This window comes from Penicillium brevicompactum (genome assembly GCF_028827555.1).
Source record: "Penicillium brevicompactum strain IBT 35665 chromosome Unknown utg000005l_segment0_segment0, whole genome shotgun sequence".
NCBI lineage: Eukaryota > Fungi > Ascomycota > Eurotiomycetes > Eurotiales > Aspergillaceae > Penicillium > Penicillium brevicompactum.
Genome location: NW_026623208.1, coordinates 5,256,444 through 5,274,102, shown reverse-complemented (window position 1 = coordinate 5,274,102; position 17,659 = coordinate 5,256,444). Strand labels below are relative to the sequence as shown.

Here is a 17,659-nt window from a genome sequence, read left to right as displayed (position 1 = left end):
GTATGGCGTGGCTTGGGACTGGTTATTGGTTATGGGAAATACCATTGGTTGGGTCAGGGTCTTTGAGAATTTGTCTGCACTGCAGCACTGGATCTTTACCATTTGTTGGATCTAGTCTCTCTTCTCTTTCGATTACGGCCTCTGAGATGGGGCTAGATAGCTTGTATGAACACTGTTGACTAATTATTTATCCTCCATCTTGAAATTCTTATACTAGATGTAAGCAGTATCTTTTCCCGAGGTCCCTGGAAGATGACTCCAAGGTGGTACCTCCAACCAAGGTTGGAAGGATCATCCATGCTTGGTATCCTTCCAGGGCTCCGAAGTTCAACCTTCCAAGGTTGGAACCCCCAGTGCTCCTCTGCCTGGGCATGTATCCCTACCATAACCACTACCTGCCCACCTGGGCAGATGTGTATGCACATAGGAACCCTCCGAGGCTCCAGGGCTGGAGAGAGCCTCCAGGGCTATCACCATCTATCAGTCATTAATTGTCATTATTTCTATAGTTAGTTCTAGTAAAACATTTCGGTATATATACAAGTTCACAGATTCGCATAAGATCACGACGTAGCAACAGCCTTGAGTCTAGGCCCATCGTGCGAGCTCTCAAGGAAGACATCCATCTTCTTTGAAGTGCTCTCCATTCCCTTCAAAGTCGGATCACGTTTGAAATTTCCAGACCCATCAACCCGCAAGTCAGAGAAAAGCAACGCCAACGGCGATGACTTCCAAATGTACTGCCTTCGAGTATGGAAAACAACAACAATCAAAAATACCATGCTCAGTGCCACGAGCGCGCATGGTAGAATCATCCATAGCCACCTCACTTGGACAAATGACTGCGTTGTCCAGGCTATCCCATTCTTGGTCCCATGACAGACCTTCGATCGGGCATGGTTTGTCAATGATGATGCGAGGGTCTCGAAGACAGAGTTAATCTCTGTGTAGTTTCCGTAATAGCCGTATAATGCTTCCGCTGTGTCGGATGACCAAGATGGTCTGTTGCTGACGAATCGCGAGCCTGACCCTTTCAGAAGAGGGGAGAGGGAATTTGACATTGCTAGAGAACTGAGCCAGTTCACGTTGTATGTGCAATTGGGGCTGTTGGTGTTGTTGAGTCGTGTTCCGTTAAAGTAGCAGGTTTCTGGGGTTATTGCGATGTTTTTCCCAAATGCATCATAGGAAGATGAATAGTTCGAGGTGGCGACGTTCGATGTGATCGTTTCGGTGAATTTTCCTCCGTTGACGGATGTTTTGAACGTGTCGACGCAGTAGTATAACGCGCATTCTGTTGCGCTGACTTGGGGTTCCATTCCGTATCCCTCGGAGGCGATGGCTGTGAAGTTGACGATGGTGGCCAGGCCTTTCGTGTCCAATTCGACGAGGGGCTTATTGGTCGTTGCATTCATGAGATAATTCATGTTGGTGGCTGTGTGGAAGTAGAACCCATTGGATAAAGTGTAGTTGTATGCAGACATGTAGGAGACAGTTCCTGCTTGCTTCTTCTTTTTCAGAGAGCTGGTGATGTTGGCGCAACGACTGCAGAAACCCAGCGATTGGTATGGTGTAAATGTGCAGTTGCCCGTGGCGCAGTCCACTAAGGTGTTCTTGCTGTTCGGGCTTTGCTCTTGGAAGATGCCGGAGTAGATGGCGCCCAAGGTTGATAGAGGGACTTTGTTCAATCCCGGCCCTTCGCCTTCATCGTAGTCAGTGTATAGATTTGAGTCACATATCTGCACTGATGATTTTCCAGGAGCATGGATTGATCTCTCTTTGATTCCCAACACTTGTTGGACAAAGGGATCGGTTGCGGCCGCTATAACCAGAACCAGACATCCGAATGTGACTAGATGACTTTGATGGTGTAAGTTTCACTAATCCGACGACTCATTTTGAACATACTGACCGAGGAACAAAACGAAAGAGAGCAACAAAAGCTCCTGCGGGCCCACGACTAGCGGCGTCTAGTAGCGCCAAGTCACTGAGCTTGTTTCCTTTGCTGAACCATGACCATTTGAGCTGCGACAATCCCTCGGTGATAATGAAAACCATGGACGCTTTCATCACAGTCGACAAGACGGAGACCAGCGCGTTCAGCGTGATGCCATAGGGCCAATCCGGCATTGATTTCCCATCGTACATGTACAGTACGACAATGATGGCAGCCAAGAAAATGACTGACATGAGACAAGCAATAATTTCCAGGGTCCAGCTGGAACCCCAGAATATTGACTGGGACTGCAAGACGGCCTGCTGCTCTGCCGAGGACAATGGTCTTGACTTTCCAGTCTGATGCTGGGGCGAGTCAAGGTCATCATCGAGTCGTACATAGGTCAGCGGGTATTCGTCTTTGTAGTGTGCCATTTTGGCAGTCTGTAGACATTCAAGTCGTCGAAGAATGCATTCAACCCCTGTCTTCAAGTAAAGATGTCACGGAGAAATTAAGTGGAAAAAGGGGAGAAAAGCTGATGAGCCAGTACATTTTCCCAAACGAGTAGGGAAAGTGAAACTAGGGCCGAAAGTAATGGGGCAGCACCAAACCATTCTTCAGGCACAGGTGGAAATTTCTTCCCTACTTGGGCCTTAGTGTTAGTTATGGGTCAACTGGATCATCCTCTTGTCCTAACGGCGGCGTTCTTGATCCCTGAAAAGTGGGCCTTCAATGATCGCCTAAGACATTCATTGGGGCGTTTCTTGGAACTTGGAGTGTGCTCCGGAGTATTCGCAGTGTTTTGTATTTCCATTGGCTTGGAAACTCCGAGAAATTTGTAGCTGCAAATCAAGCCTCATAGTAGTTTACTGTAGTGACGTTGGAACATTGGGGCTCAATTTTGCGTTGTTGTCCATCTGTAGATCTTCAGCTCAGCCGCCGACCCAACGCGGGATGCTATGAGTAGTACAATGTAAAATGTTATTTTGGTCGAATGAAGATCAGCTCACGCTAGTGTTGACGGTCAAACGGTGGCAAGTATGTGTAAGGACATAGTAGTGCTTGTGAGGTGTTTTGCGAGGGTCCGGACGAACTCCGCATTCGAGAAAAAAATATCTCGTACAGCCTCGGTACGAGGACGATAGATGGATTTATGTGGATTGCCTTTTTGATGTATTATCAGAATATTCCCCCAAACAATACACTTGGGCAGTGAAAGAGAATTATCAAGTTTGGATCAAAACAAAACGGAAGAAAGCAAAAGATTTGAGCCGCGGGTCAGCCGATCAGAGACGTTCCAAGGGTGCTGTCCACGGGTATTTCTCCGGTTCCCACCATTTGGGCAGCGCTGTCAACGTTCACCCATGTTTCTGCGCTGGTTTCAGTTTCCCACTCAGCTTTGATTCTTCATGTATGAAGATACTAGCATCCGCACAAGTACGTAGTAGTACACATCCAGTCAGGTGTCAAATTTTCATGCCGCAGCTGTCAACCTTGTGATAAAGCCTTGATTGCATAGCCTCATCGGGCGTCGAATAGGTTGTATTGATATTCAGCCTCATCCTTTGCTTTCTTTCTTTTCTCTTTCTTTGCAATCGGGATTTGGCTTCACATCAGAAATACAAAGAATCTCAATATGGAATGGATCGGAAGAACATGGACCTACTTGACTACACTGGAGTGGACAGAGCGAGTTCAGCACAACTGCAGATTCTGTGATCGATCTAACTTTGCGAATATTGCTTATGAGGTAGGATAAAAACCTACCGACAAGGCGCATGTCTAATTGAAATAGGACGATAATTTGATTGCGATTGATAATATTCGGCCTGCTGGTCTCTTCCACTGGCTAATCCTACCAAAAGAACATGTTGCTCGCGATATAGAATCTCTCGATGGAGATCATTTGAGCCTCTGTGAGCCCAGCGCAACCACCTAAATTGGCTGATTTGGCTAACCATCGTTGTTTTCATTGCCAGTGCGTGCTATGGATGACGCGAAACGCTTTCTCGTCGAGTCTCACTGTCCAGATATAGCCCCGACAGCCGTACATTCGGGCTACCACCGTGGGAGACGACCTATGCTGGGTAGTACATACTACCCAGATATTATCTCTATTCATCACTTACATCTCCACGTTATTGTCAAGCCATCGTGGTTCGGATGGCTTCTGAAATATCCGCAATGGTTATCATTGATGTGGAAATCGGATTGTCAGGTCCTGAGAGAAGTTGAAGAGAGAAATAAAAGAATACTATGAAGGTGGGACAACTCTCTGCCAAGTCATAAATGCCCAGGTGGCTTTGGGGTATACTGACTCTCCATAAACATCGAAAATCGTTCGTTGTATCCTTGCACAGAAGCATGTAGTAACCTTTTAGCCGCCCCAATGGTACCAAGTTGATATCCAATGGCTTTTTGAAATCACCTTGGAGTCATCTAAATTCGGTAACTACTTGGAAGACCCAAAATTTGCTCAATATCGTAGCATATGCGAGAAGCCTCAATACCTCTTGCAATAGACCTGTCGCATGTCGCCGATCACTGATAAGGAACTGGAGTACAGTGGGTCAACTTGATATCCCCCACCCAGAACATACATAGAGCGTGCCGGATGAGAAAGAGACAAAGAGTTCAAGACATGTGTGATAAATGAGCAAATCATGTCCCTGGAGAGTGTATTTGCTGGCTGGAAACAAAGTCGAAATATGCAGGTACAAGTGATGGCGACTGAAAGGGGATAGATCTACCACGATCACGTGCGGAGGCGTCATCAAGTGACATCTCCAAGCTTTCTCCTCACCTCCAACTTTGTCGTTCACTTGTCCCCAGCACTTTTTTTTGAACTATTCTCTGCACATAGAGATAAACACTGCTCACAGCATTCTTTGAAAGCCCTCGTTGCCATGAAGTTTTCACCAGTCAACCTGCTGGTACTTGCCGCCCCGCTCGTCAATGCAGCTGCTTTCTCAATCTTCGACCCTACGCAGGCTACTCTCAAGGCCAACGACCCTGAAGAATTTCCAGTCAAAGGCGACAACCCTTTGAACTACTGTGCCAAACCAGACAGCTACAAGCTCGAGATCGAGTCGGTGGATCTGTCGCCCAACCCGCCTCTACCGTACGCTTATCTACCCTAGTCTGACTGACCCCCTATGCCAGCACATGATAGCTAACCCAAACCGTGTGTCCAGGGGGCAAAAGTTGACCATCTCTGCCGAGGGCACTCTGCTCGAGAGAATCGAAAAGGGCGCTACCGTGAACCTGGAGGTGAAGTGGGGCCTCATCACCCTAATCAAACAAACCGTCGACCTCTGCGATGAGCTCAAGAACGTGGACCTTGAGTGCCCACTTGAGAAGGGAAAAATGGTCCTGACCAAGGAGGTGGATCTACCCAAGCAGATCCCTCCGGTAAGTCTTGTGCCCGAGCCTCAAAGCCATCGATACTGACAGAATTCCAGGGTTCTTACTCTGTCCTTGCTGATGTGTACAACCAAAAGCAACAGCAGGTCACTTGCCTGAAGGCCAAGGACATCAAATTCCACATCTGATCACCCTAGATCATGCATTGTTTCGCATCCATCCACCGGGTGGCATCCTTTGATTTGCTTGAATACCAACGCCCTGAGTTCTATGCCTGATCTCCGGACTACACCCTATGCTATTATTTTATCACACGCCCCTTGACATGACCCTGATTCTCACATCTCTCGCTTTGAGTTTATAACGCCTTGCAGTACATTTCGATATGATCTTGCTTTTATTGTTCATTGTTATGGTTTTCGCATTGATTGACTGATTTTGTGACTTAAATAGTTCCATTTAGAGACTCGCTGAAATGGGCTGTAAATTTAACAGATCTATACCTATGCGACTAATATACAAAGTGTGGGAGACCCACCGACCACAAAGACCCATATTTGCAAGAAAGCCTTGTTCTAATGGTTGGAAGGAACATTGTAGGTAAATGTATGTGAAGGGCTGTGTGCAAGCTTGGTACAGTCGCTGGGTATCTTCCCTATCCTATCCATAATTCCTCCCCTTTCATTAGTCTACAATGAAAGAGTGACCGGCCTCTAGCCCCTAGTATCATATATGCTAGAGCTGTAGCCACGCTGTAATTCGAGATGCAGTAATCAAACTTAGCAGCATAGCTCCAGGCTCAGAGATCAGGACAACCAGCAACGCTGATCTGATTTACTCTCCAAACAACCTGCGCACACGCTTGAGAACACTGTCCTTCTCGGGGTCATACGGGTGGTCCTTGCTGGGGATTTCGAGAACAGCGGGGAAAGGATCGGTGAAGGCATCGACTCTGAGGCGAATGCGCTCGGCAATCTATATTGAACAAGAGTGTCAGCAGGTGCATGATAGGGTCTCCTGGGAAACATAGGGTCGCGCGATGACATGGTTTATATACTCACATGCTGGTTGATCAGAACGATTGCGATGTCATTCCTTTCCTCTGTGAACTTCTGGAAATGTTCCTCGATCTTCGCCGTTTCAGTGGTTGAGTCGACAACGAGGAAGTTCTTTTGCGAGTCTGGACCGTCGGTGACATGCTGCAGGAGAGAAAGTGTATGAGTATGCGACATATTTCAACAAGAGCATGCCTTGGAAGGGCGGGGAATGATCATACCCCGATTCCAGCGAGCAAAAGACCGGTGACAGAGCTGTGTGCGGACGACGAGGTTAGCTGAATAGAGCCCATGAATTACGGAAGCCTCAAATAAGGAGTCTTTACTCTTCATCGCCAATGACAGCAAGGAATTGCCGGTCCTGGATTGCATTGAGTTAGCATTGCTATCGTGGGGTTATCAGGTCGCAGTGAGATAGCTACCTTGGATGTTGCGGCGGACGCCGCCATGATGAAGTGAAAAAAAAGCGAAAAGAAAGATCTGCGAAGTGATACAAATCTCAGACCAAACTGTTCGTGATAGATCAAGCCAACGTTAGGTAGATCTGGACCAGCTGTCGGTTGATCTCCAGGTGGTCGGGGTTATCGGGCAGTTACGTAATCTGACACAATTTCCAAAGTTCCCAGTGTTTACTTTGTCCAAACAATGCCTCCCGCCTAAGCAACTGTTACCTTTGATGCTTTCACGTTGTCTTCACACCTAGGACGAAGCTACGGACGAAGAGCTTCTGTCTTCCAACACACTCCAACATGCCGCCCCTTGTACGTCGTCGACCTCTCGGCGAGCGTATTCTCGCCTACCTGAACCCATATGACTTTTTGCTCTGGCTTTCCGAGGAGTTTGAGGGAGGCGACTGGGACCAGTTAGAAGAGAACTGGTCCGTACCTATTGGATTCGGGCTTAATCTGGTGTTTCTTATTGCTCGAGCGAACAGCCGGTCCGGTGGCAGCCAGGCCTTTGACGATGTGTTTGGCGACGGCGATGGCACCTCCATCCGCGGTTGGTTGGTACGTTCATAGTTCTATAAAATCCATGCGCGATGTATATCTATTCTCGAGAAGCTGACTTATGGTAACCAGGCATCATTCGTCGTCCATTTCATGGCATTTGCGTCAATCGCAAACGCTATCTATACTTTCTCAAAGAAACGACACTATCGCTTGTTCGAGAACTCGATCGACAACAACCCTGCAACACCCTCCGCCCAACGGGTGCGTGTCGATTCCAGCCCCATGATGGCCTCTCCTCTACGATACATTGCCAACGCCCTTTCCACAGATTCGGCCCGCTCGAGAGCGCATCCTGATGCGCAACGTGATGTTTGGGAGCTTGCTATCTGGGACCCTTCACCACTGTGTCTTCGTCTGTTCTGCTTGTTCAGCCCTGGTCACGTTTTAGTCTACTGGCTATTCTTGCCTACACAGCTCTCCGATCCACGCCCCAGTGTCACCATCGTGACCACCATCATTTTAACGGCCTTGTTGTCCGTTCAGATGTCTTTCATATCTTCTTCCTACAAGCAGCAGGCCAAAGACCAGAAAGTGGTGCACAAAGAAGTCTTCAAGGAGTATGACACCAAATACGTACAGCCACGGACACACCCGTTGATGAGAGATGTTGGAACACAATTCTCAGACGTGCAGCCGGAACACCCGAAGAGCGAAGATGATCTCAACAGAGTCGAGACTTACACGCCAACAGTTATAATCAACCGTGGGTTCAAGACTAGTCCCAACCCCAATTATCTGAAGCATGTGGATCCAGAAGGATTCACTCCAGCTCGCCAGACAAACACCTCTACGCCAGTCTCGGCCATGTTCCAAGGCCCACCAACGATCTCCAGAGATGGATCACCATTGGCTCGGGGCAGCGGCCGTACAACAATGCGGCAGCCACAATTCCGATCTACTGGAACTACCCCCGGCGATGGAGGAAGTCTTGGTATTTACAGCCATGCCAACTCCCCATTAAGGAAGTCTGCAACTACATCTTTCGATCGTCGATTGCAACACAATGGAGACTTCGTATACAAAGAGCGCGGTACAACCCCTCTCATTCGAAGCTCCAGTCCTCTCAAGAAAAGCAGTGTCCCTGGGGCTGCAACACCCGGTAGACTGGCGTCGACCACCAGTAGACCAGATAGCCTCCATTCTCGACGAGAGACAGGGCGTTTCTAAAACCAAATTTTACATACCCTTTATTGTTTTGCGAACAATCACTTCGCTGTTTCCTCAAAAAAACAACCCTAATCCGTCATTTGCGCGATTTGCTCCTGTCATCTGCACGATGATCAACAAGGGAAGCGCCCTTTGTACATCTTCTTAATTGAGGTCAAGCTCAATGCAGCTTGTCTGACGTCGGATGCATTGAGGTTATTCACGTTTGCCACGCCGAGGAATGTACGATCATGGGCCAAAGTGGGTACCAAGATGTGCCAGATACCATTAATCCCCTTGGCTTTATTGCTTGGTTGAAATTCGACTCCACTGGAAAAGGAAATGCATCTTGTTCTGGAAACAAACGCTTCGTTCAAACAAGAAGTTTGATATTCGCACCGCACTTTCCATCGAAGCATCCAGTGCAACTTCCATGGAGAACAAACTACAGCTATGATGCAAATTGAATTCAAAATGTGACACGAACAGGAAAGTGCCATTCCAGAAGGCGGCGGGCCATTTCATGGGGCATTCCGTCATGGGGGCTGGCATTCCTCACCAACCCTGGCATTCCAACCAGTGGACATTATTCTTACGCGTTGAGAGCACATTTCAATATACTAAGCTAGTATTAGCTCTCAAACGCCCCGCTCTTTCCTTGAACACATCTTATCTTTTGCCCTACAGCCGCCAACCACTGATTGAATAACCACGACATCAATCCATATACAGCACACCTAGCAAACCTAGCGTACACAAAGATTCGACCATTCTCATCACTCATGTTGAACAGCTGGCATCAATAATCGCAATCATTGTCAATCCAACATGGCAGGCACTCGCGTCGAACTACCCGATGGACACCTAGTGAATCTCTCGCCACGACCAACTCGACAGAGTCCCTACAAAGCATACCGAGCAGATTACAAGACCTCGCCCACGGAGCTCTCAGCAATAACTCCACCTCGATACGCGGCAAGATCGACTGAACATGTCACCCCGAGAAATGCATCTGGTGGCTCATATCAAAAGCCCAAAAACACCAAACTTCCGGTCCCCAAATCCCTCGCAGACACCCAGAGCAATGAATCAAGGCAGACTCCGAGTCCCACTGGCTTACCGAAACCAACCACACCCAATCATTCAGGACAACGAGCCCAGCCGGGATCGTCTGGCGGACATCGCGATCAATACTTAAGGAAACTGCGAGATAAATTCGAGAAGGATTCACCACTTTCCGAACGAAGTACCCGGAGTAAAGACAGTGATACCGAGCAATCACCAAATGCACGAATGTCCTACCACCGAAGCAGACCTCAGACTGGCAACGCGGCCAAGCAAACAACCTATCGAGGAACAACTGCTCGATCGGGCATTCCAAGCCCCAGTACTGCCAACAGCAGCCCTGCACAGGGTCTGAGAAACAATGTTGTCAAATCACAACCCGTAGACAGCAAGAACAAGTGGAAGAAACAAGGTGACCAATGGGTCAACATGGACGTCCCTGACAACTCACCGCAAAAGTCAGAAAAGACCGAAACCACAGCGAACTCCAGTCCTCGATCTCAGGATTCGATTTCACCAGTATCTGCCGAGGACAGCTCAATCACCGACTGTGACTGGGAAGACCGCTTTGTGGTTAACATGCCGTCTGCAAAAGACCCTAACCCGCCTACCATGACCGCGCAGCAAATAGCTGAATACCAAAAGAGCATCGAACAGGTCCATCAATCTGGTGGGCGAATGGCTCACCCGGACAGCCTGCCCAGTCGTAACGCCTCCCCAGAAAGCAAGTCGAGTCTGAGAGGAGTTCGAGAGCAGACTCCGCAGGAGTTCAAAGCATACGACGGGACCTATGAAGGGCAGCAAATGCCTAGATCTTCCAGAGATGACTCTCGCCAATCGTCACCACAACAGCAAAACCAGCAGCAGCCCAAGCTACAACAACAGTCTCAGCCGCGACTGGAACCGCAGCCTCAACCGCAGCCTCAACCGCAGCCTCAAACTCTGACTGCAACGGGGCCTCAGCGCCCAGCAGCCAATCATTATTATAGCCCTGATGAGATAGGCCATACTCGCATCAGCACGATATGGGAAGAGTCACCCACAAAGACGAAGGAGAAACGTTACCCCCAGAATGCGGATGGCTCTTTTTTAGGGTGCAGGGAAATATCGGGGGAGAAGAATCCAGACGAAATACTCATGTTCACTTCCCCCGACGATGCCAGTCTACATCCTCGGCCATTGGCTCTGGCCTCGAAGAACATACACAAAGAATTGAAGGGTCTGAAGAAAGGGACAGCCAGGAAGACCGCGCAGATCGTCGAAGAGACAACGGTCCTTCAAGAAGAGCGGCCACAAATTTCTCGGAGTTCGAAGCCTGCCCCATGCTTGAAGTCCTCGACACTGTGCCGCGACCAGTCTTGCCCCCCGAACCCTTCGCCGATCCCCAGGACAGGATCCCAGGACTCGGGCAAGGAGAACTCACACCCTCAGAGCAGTCCTCCAGAACGGTCCGGGAGCATAGACTCCGTTCACGGCGACGAAGACGATGTGTTCATTATCACACCCACTATCACACGCACTATGCTTCCCACCCCCGACAAGAAACAATATGTACCAAAGCCGCAAGGATTGCGACGCGCTGGTGGCGTAAGTCAAGCAGTCACCGCCGAAGCCACCAAGGCCATCCGCGCAAAGGCTCAGATGATCTCCACGCCATCAGGTCTGCGACCCGGGGGCTCGAATTCGAAACTCAAACCGACAGGGTCTTCTCTGGCGACCTCTCAGACATTCCCATCCAGCACACTCTCGAGTACGGGAAACGAGCAAGGCCCCGTGGACCGAGGCCAAGATCGGACACAAGAACCCAATTCAGACAAAGCCGCCGGCACAGCGTCCAGCACTATCCGTGGCTTCATCCGTACCTCCGGGCTGGCCAGGTCATCAGGGTTGGTTAGATCACCGACTGATAGCCTTGCTGCAATTCTGCGTAACGGCACCGAGTCTCTTCGAAACCGAGCGGAGTCGCTGCGAAACGGCTCGGGATCCCTCCAACGGACAAACCGGAAAGTGACAGGCGGCTCTCAATCCACCATTCCTACCAGGGACAATTCGGAGTCATCTCGATCTGAACGGTCTTTTCACTCATTGCAGTCTTTTCAGTCTGCAAAGGAAACACCCATTGCCTCCGAAAGCGTTCCTGAATCCCCTCCAAAATCGATAGTGGTGGAGGATGAACCAAGAGAACAGAAGTCACCTCCAAGGAAATGGACTGCGTCCAGCAAGCCAGTGGCCAAGAAAGTCACCTTGTCAGAGGACCCATCATCCAAAGCACAGTTGGATAAGCCTCCCACGTCAACTCGAAGAATTTCCGCGTTGGCAAAGCCATCCAAGGCGGAAAAACCGCCCAACGCTTCAAACCCATCAGTTGCCGAGAAGTCCTCAGCCACAAAGACAAAAAAGGCCGATACTGCACCCAAGAAGGAGAGTCCACCCAAGAAAGACGAGAAGGAACAACGCTCAAAGACTCTTCCTCGCCTCCATACATCCGGCAAGGTCACAGAGATCGCCGAGCTTGACAGTCTTCAAGTCGCCAGTCCCAAGGAGTCTCTTCAGTCCAACATTACGAATGTCCATGCCGATCTAGGTGACATGCACACTCAAGATATCGATGATTCCTCAAGCAACCTTCTCAACCCCTTGGCTCTCTCCCTTGTCTTCAACATCCTCGTTGTCGCCATCACTCAAATGAACCGAATCCTTCGAATGGGCACCGACAGTTATTACACCAAATTTGTTGTGGACAACACCCTCAGCATGACGGGTCATTGCTACTATGTCTTCAGCTGCATTTACACGGCTATCTGTGACTACCAGGCGACGGGTAGCTGGCCAAAGGCTCGCAATGACAAGGCCATCAGTCGGTTCATGGTAGAGCTTTTGCAGGCTGTGGTCTACCTTTTCATCCTTGGCTTTGCTGCTATGTTAATTGGTCGGTTTGCGGGATACGTCGTCCTTGTGAGCAGTTGGATCGTGTGGTTTGCCAGACCATTTGCCTGGGTCTTCCAATGTGTCGGACGTGCTTTAATAATGAATTAGCGATGCTTTGCTTTCTTCCCTTTTTACTTCTGTTGTTTGCTCTATTTGTCAAAGGCTGCGTCGCTGGAAAGCTGGAGTTTAGAAGCGTGTCATTTTCTTTTTGATGTCTTGTTTGTTCTCCTGGGTCCGGTGTCCTGGGTCTTGAGGTTTCCATGCACACACATATTATTTCGTCCAGCTGTATCACTAGATTATTTTTAAAACCTACAAAATCCTAACATCTCTATATGAACAATTCAATTCTAAAGTAAAAACCAAAAACAAGTGATGTGGAAATGGAAATGATGCTCTTTGAAGCTGCGCAAAGCCAGCCTTGGAAGATAGAACCCGCGCCAAAGCCTACTCCCGTGTTTTCAAGGGAAATCAGTGAACTTTTTATTGTATCCTAGGGAACGAAAAAACCACGTATATGATGCTCTTGTTTCGTAAAGTAAGAGCAAGGAACCTAAGACCAAAGCAAAACGCCATCTTTCGTATGTTGAATGGTCCTTTGGATGCTAACCAAAACACATTTCAAAACACAGCAATGCAAAGCAGAATAAGGATAGGGTACGGAGTCAAGATCCAAAGCTTGAGATGTTCTCTCCACGTGCAAGAGGGGTTGTGTGTTAAGCACTGCCTGATATCCCCAGGCAAATAGCCGAGTACATAGCAATTCGAATAGCAATTCGAACGAGCGGCGTTGTGTGCTCTGACGCCACTGATAGGTTGAACCAAAAAAGCCGATCAATATGAAGAGAGTAGTCATTTGTTTAAGAGAGACGGAAACACGAAATTTCCATATATGGAAAGAAAAAAGCAAGCAGGGCGCTAGAAGGCCGAATCGGCCATTGCCATAAGATCCACTGCGAGCTGAGTTGAGTATGAAAACAAAAGGGAATAGAAAGCCAGCCACCTGGCAAAATTATGTTGAATTTTTTTCTTCTTTCGTTCTTCCCTCTTCTGGACTGAACTAGACCGAAAAGAAAACATGGAATGGCCCAGAAGAGACACCGGCACCAGGCCTGGAGAAGGATGGATCCGAGAAAGAAAAAGAGAATCCGATCGCGAAGCGCCATTGTTAAAAGAGACGGGGTATCGGTACATTATGTTGAAATGAAAACGCTGTGGAAGAAATCGTTGAGAGGTCTTCAGTCGTGACGCCATAAGACATTGCAGGGTGAGCCCGAGATGTGTTGGAGTAAGTGTTTGTGTGGGCTGTGGTATCGTTGAGATGAGTGATGTTGAATTAGGTGTTGGGTGTTAAAGGAGGTTGCAAATGTGGCATGGGACCAAAGTGTTGGGGGTCCTTAGAACGGAAGTGCCAAAAGTTCCAAAAGTTGAGGGGAACCATTTCAGTTGGCAGTAACGCCGTTTGTTTCCGTAGTGCCGTTGGTTGAGGGCTTTCCGGGGAACTCGACATTGAGATCCTTGATTTCAAGGCCATCGAATAATTCGAAGACGGCGTTAGATCGGTGGAAGTCGTTGTCGACGATGTTGAGAAGGTACCAGTCATCCATCACGTGCTGGAGAAGCTTGCGACTGGGGCTTGCTGCGTCGTGACACTTGGACCAGTGCTCACCGAGCAGGTAAGCTTCGTCCTTCCAAGCCAAGAAACTGACTGTCTCGACGATGGTGGGTTGAATGATCTCTCGTCCAGCGAAGATACCCCATGTGAGGGCATTGGGGCTGTCACGGGTGTTGGTCTTGAGCTCACCCTTCTTGTTGGTGGCGTGGTAGGTCAGGTCGTCGTTGTTCTCGATGCGGGTGATGAGCTCGTCAATCAGGTTTGAAGGGACCAAAAGCTCCAAGTACGCCTTCTGGTAGACGAAACCGTTCTTGGGACCCCAGCCGTAGACAGGATGAGAAGACTTGACTCCGTTGACGGCAGGCTGAGAATTAATGGTCAGGAAACCCCGCTCGTTCAGCTTGAGCAAGTCGCTCTGGATTTCGTGGGCCTCGGTTGTGATGGGTGAGTCACTCCAAGGCAAGCGGTCCAATTTGCCGGTCAAGAATCGCACAAAGATATCCGAAAGTTCCTTGATCGACTTTGGCTCGCCCCACAACTTGATGTTCTGCTCGTTCGTGCCCTTCAGGCCAACACCGTATGCGTCAAGCTCACCGAATGCAGGGGAGCGAGAGTCGGTCCAGCGACCGTTGGGGAACTCGTCCCAAGTCTGGGTGCGAGCCACGTATGATGAGTTTCGGTTGCGCCAGAATACTGGTCGCACATCCTCTGAGCGGCGGCCCAGACCAAGGGAAGGCCGCCAAGGAAGTGCACGTTGAATGGGGGAATCTTCTGAGGGGCAAAGGTCAAGCTCCTCGAGGACCAACCTAGTTGCTTGAGCCAAGTTCATGGTGTAGCTAGAGAGATCGTCAGTATAGAGTCCGAAAAAGGAGCAAACTCAACTTACAAATGCAAGTGCTTGATGCCAGCAGCGATCAACTGTCGGCACATTTCAGCGATCAAAGACTTTCCGATGTCTCGAACCGCAGAATCGTCATTCTTGACGGGCTCAAGAGCCTCCATCCATTGAGGAGGAACACGGATCTTAGTCCAGCTTGACCGGCGAATGAATGCGGCGTATGTTTGAATGGGCATGATGCCAGGGATGATGGGGACGGTGATGCCCTTGGCACGACACTTGTTCACCCAGCTAATGAAGTTCTCCACGTCGTAGAACATCTGAGTCACCACAAAGGTACTTCCAGCATCCACCTTCTCCTTCAAGTGATCAATCAATTGATCCACGTCGGAGTTGTCATCGGCACCCTCGGGGTAGCCACCAACACCAATGTCAAAGTGGTTGCCGTACTTGTCCCGAATGTATTTCACCAAGTCCTTCGCATAGCGGAACCCATTTTCGGTGGCTTCCCATGTCTCCTTCTCTCGGGGTGGGTCACCGCGGAGAGCCAGAATGTTGGTGCAGCCAGCCTTGTAGGCAGACTGGAGTGCCTGGTCGACCTTCTCGAGAGGCATGTCCGTGCAGGTCAAGTGCATACATGTCTCTAATCCGTAGACCGATTGTGCTACGCTGACCATCTCGCAGGTCAGGTCCGATAGGCGGCCACCAGCACCCCAGGTGATGTCGATGAAGGATGGACCCATTCCATGCATGCGGTCCATTCGGTCATAGAGGTTCTGAACACCCTGGGCGGTCTTGGGAGGGAAGAACTCGAACGAGATACCGGTCTTCCCTTCCGCCTCATTCTTCGCAAGCTTCTCTCGGATATGCATAATGCCGGTTCAACCTAGCTTCTGTCAGCACGTCGTCCACCGACAGGGATTCATCGCAGCCAATGGCCCATGGTTGAGCTCATCGTCCGAGTCTGAAAAATCATACAGCAGGTGAAAATAATTATCAGTTCGTGAGACGAGCACCTGTGCAGATGAGACAGGCTATTTCTGCTCGTGTTCTGGAAGCCTGAGCACCTGTGTACTGTGACACAACTGAAGAAAAAGAGATGAAAACACAAAGAGCGGGAAAAAAGGAAGAATAAGACAAGGAAAAAGCCAAATTGAAAAAAAGAGGCTCAACGAGGAGTGAGGAAAGGAGGAGGCCGGTGAGCGGAACATCTGGGCACAACAATTTGGCGGGGAAGGGCCGCCATCGGAGGCACGTGTTTTGCTTGTTTGAGGGCAATTTCACTGAACATTTGGGAAATGGAAGTCATATTCGAACGGAATAGCTTTCAATCTCTATTTTCTGGTGTTTCCAGTTCTTTTCCCTCCCCGAGACTCCAACAATTGACCAGAGGCGATGTTTGAGCCTATACCGCCTATACCCCTCCGTCCCAATCGGGCAAACGGCAAAATTTTTCGTTATCAGCGGGACTCTTGACTTCTCGATTCCTAGATCTTTGACTCTCGACAATTACTTCAGTCACCTCTCGCACCATGTCTGCCGCTCCTACCCCAGCTGCTGGCCAGGACTACAAGTCCAGCCTGCTCGACACCCTCATCCGCAAGAAGGTCCTCGCGTTCGACCACACATACACCTTGAAGTCCGGCCGTGAATCGCCCTACTTCTTCAACTCCTCCCTTCTCCACACCGCACCCCTGCTACGCGCTACCTCGTCCGCATACGCTAGTGTTATTTCCTCCCCTCCCTTTGTCGACGATCTCGGCAAGCCTACCTTCGACATTATCTTCGGACCCGCATACAAGGGTATTCCCATCTGCGCAGCTGCCATCAACGAGCTGGCGGTACGGGACCATCTCTCAGGAACCAACAATTGGGACAATGTCAGCTACTCTTTCAATCGGAAGGAGGCCAAGAGTCATGGTGAGGGTGGAAGTATCGTTGGCGCCCCTCTGATGATCCCAGAGGACCAGCGGGAGAACACTCCTCCGAAGCGCGTCGTCATTGTCGACGATGTCATCACTGCCGGTACCGCCATTACTGAGGCCATCAACATTATCAAGAAAAACGGGGCTGTGCTTGTTGGCATTGTCGTCTTGCTGGACCGGGAGGAGCTTGGGCCAGGAGAGAACGAAACCAGGAGTGCTATTGGTGCCCTCCAGAGCAAGCTCCCAACCCTGCTCCATGACCAGTATAACCACGAGGACGAAGAGAAGAGACAGGAGGTCCATGTTCGTTCTGTGCTTGGTCTGCATGATCTGATCGATCACCTCGATGAGAAGGATCACGAAAACGATATTAAGCGTCTGAAGGCATACCGTGAGAAGTGGGGTGCTCAGTAGATAGCACTAGTATCATTACATCCATCCATACGTTGATCAAGGTATATTATTCCAACAGTAACACACCCAAGATTGATATCAGGAGGTGATGTTCCAACTTGGCCATATTTTGACCTGCGCAAAAGCCAGCTACCTGAGTAAAACTTGGAAGCCGCTTTCGCTTTGTCCTGCATATATGTCAAGTACCTAGGTATATTCAGGCGAGATCCAAGGATTAATCGACAGATACTTCCAATTTGGAAGATCCTGGGTCTTGTGTAAATTTCCCTGCCCTTTGAAGAATATCGATTGCCCGCCCGTCTATACTCCAATGGGATACACGGACCTCAGAAGCCTTCGTGCTTATTTTTGACATTCCAAGTTTTAC

At 49.4% G+C, this 17,659-nt stretch overlaps 7 protein-coding genes across 7 annotated transcripts; 4 read left to right on the top strand and 3 right to left on the bottom strand.

The window, feature by feature from the left end:
• Positions 1–563: 563 nt before the first annotated feature.
• On the bottom strand, positions 564–2,367 carry N7506_007860 (DUF3176 domain-containing protein; the record flags this gene model as incomplete). Its single annotated transcript, XM_056957153.1, has 2 exons — positions 564–1,857; positions 1,910–2,367. 2 exons carry the CDS (start codon positions 2,365–2,367, stop codon positions 564–566), a joined length of 1,752 nt encoding a protein of 583 aa, XP_056811487.1.
• A 2,472-nt stretch (positions 2,368–4,839) lies between these two features.
• On the top strand, positions 4,840–5,484 carry N7506_007859 (ML domain-containing protein; the record flags this gene model as incomplete). The annotated part of the gene is made up of 3 exons (XM_056957152.1): positions 4,840–5,054; positions 5,128–5,344; positions 5,395–5,484. The coding sequence occupies 3 exons, from the start codon at positions 4,840–4,842 to the stop codon at positions 5,482–5,484; spliced, it is 522 nt and encodes a 173-aa protein (XP_056811486.1).
• Positions 5,485–6,130: 646 nt separating this feature from the next.
• On the bottom strand, positions 6,131–6,800 carry N7506_007858 (H(+)-transporting V1 sector ATPase subunit F; the record flags this gene model as incomplete). Its single annotated transcript, XM_056957151.1, has 5 exons — positions 6,131–6,271; positions 6,358–6,495; positions 6,573–6,606; positions 6,678–6,712; positions 6,774–6,800. 5 exons carry the CDS (start codon positions 6,798–6,800, stop codon positions 6,131–6,133), a joined length of 375 nt encoding a protein of 124 aa, XP_056811485.1.
• A 300-nt stretch (positions 6,801–7,100) lies between these two features.
• On the top strand, positions 7,101–8,528 carry N7506_007857 (Nur1/Mug154 family protein; the record flags this gene model as incomplete). Its single annotated transcript, XM_056957150.1, has 2 exons — positions 7,101–7,358; positions 7,431–8,528. 2 exons carry the CDS (start codon positions 7,101–7,103, stop codon positions 8,526–8,528), a joined length of 1,356 nt encoding a protein of 451 aa, XP_056811484.1.
• Positions 8,529–9,335: 807 nt separating this feature from the next.
• On the top strand, positions 9,336–12,608 carry N7506_007856 (putative NTP binding protein; the record flags this gene model as incomplete). The annotated part of the gene is made up of 1 exon (XM_056957149.1): positions 9,336–12,608. One exon carries the CDS (start codon positions 9,336–9,338, stop codon positions 12,606–12,608), a length of 3,273 nt encoding a protein of 1,090 aa, XP_056811483.1.
• A 1,334-nt stretch (positions 12,609–13,942) lies between these two features.
• Positions 13,943–15,825, bottom strand: N7506_007855 (methylenetetrahydrofolate reductase (NAD(P)H) MET13; the record flags this gene model as incomplete). Its single annotated transcript, XM_056957148.1, has 2 exons — positions 13,943–14,951; positions 15,002–15,825. 2 exons carry the CDS (start codon positions 15,823–15,825, stop codon positions 13,943–13,945), a joined length of 1,833 nt encoding a protein of 610 aa, XP_056811482.1.
• Positions 15,826–16,485: 660 nt separating this feature from the next.
• Positions 16,486–17,292, top strand: N7506_007854 (orotate phosphoribosyltransferase; the record flags this gene model as incomplete). Its single annotated transcript, XM_056957147.1, has 1 exon — positions 16,486–17,292. The coding sequence occupies one exon, from the start codon at positions 16,486–16,488 to the stop codon at positions 17,290–17,292; it is 807 nt and encodes a 268-aa protein (XP_056811481.1).
• Positions 17,293–17,659: the final 367 nt, after the last annotated feature.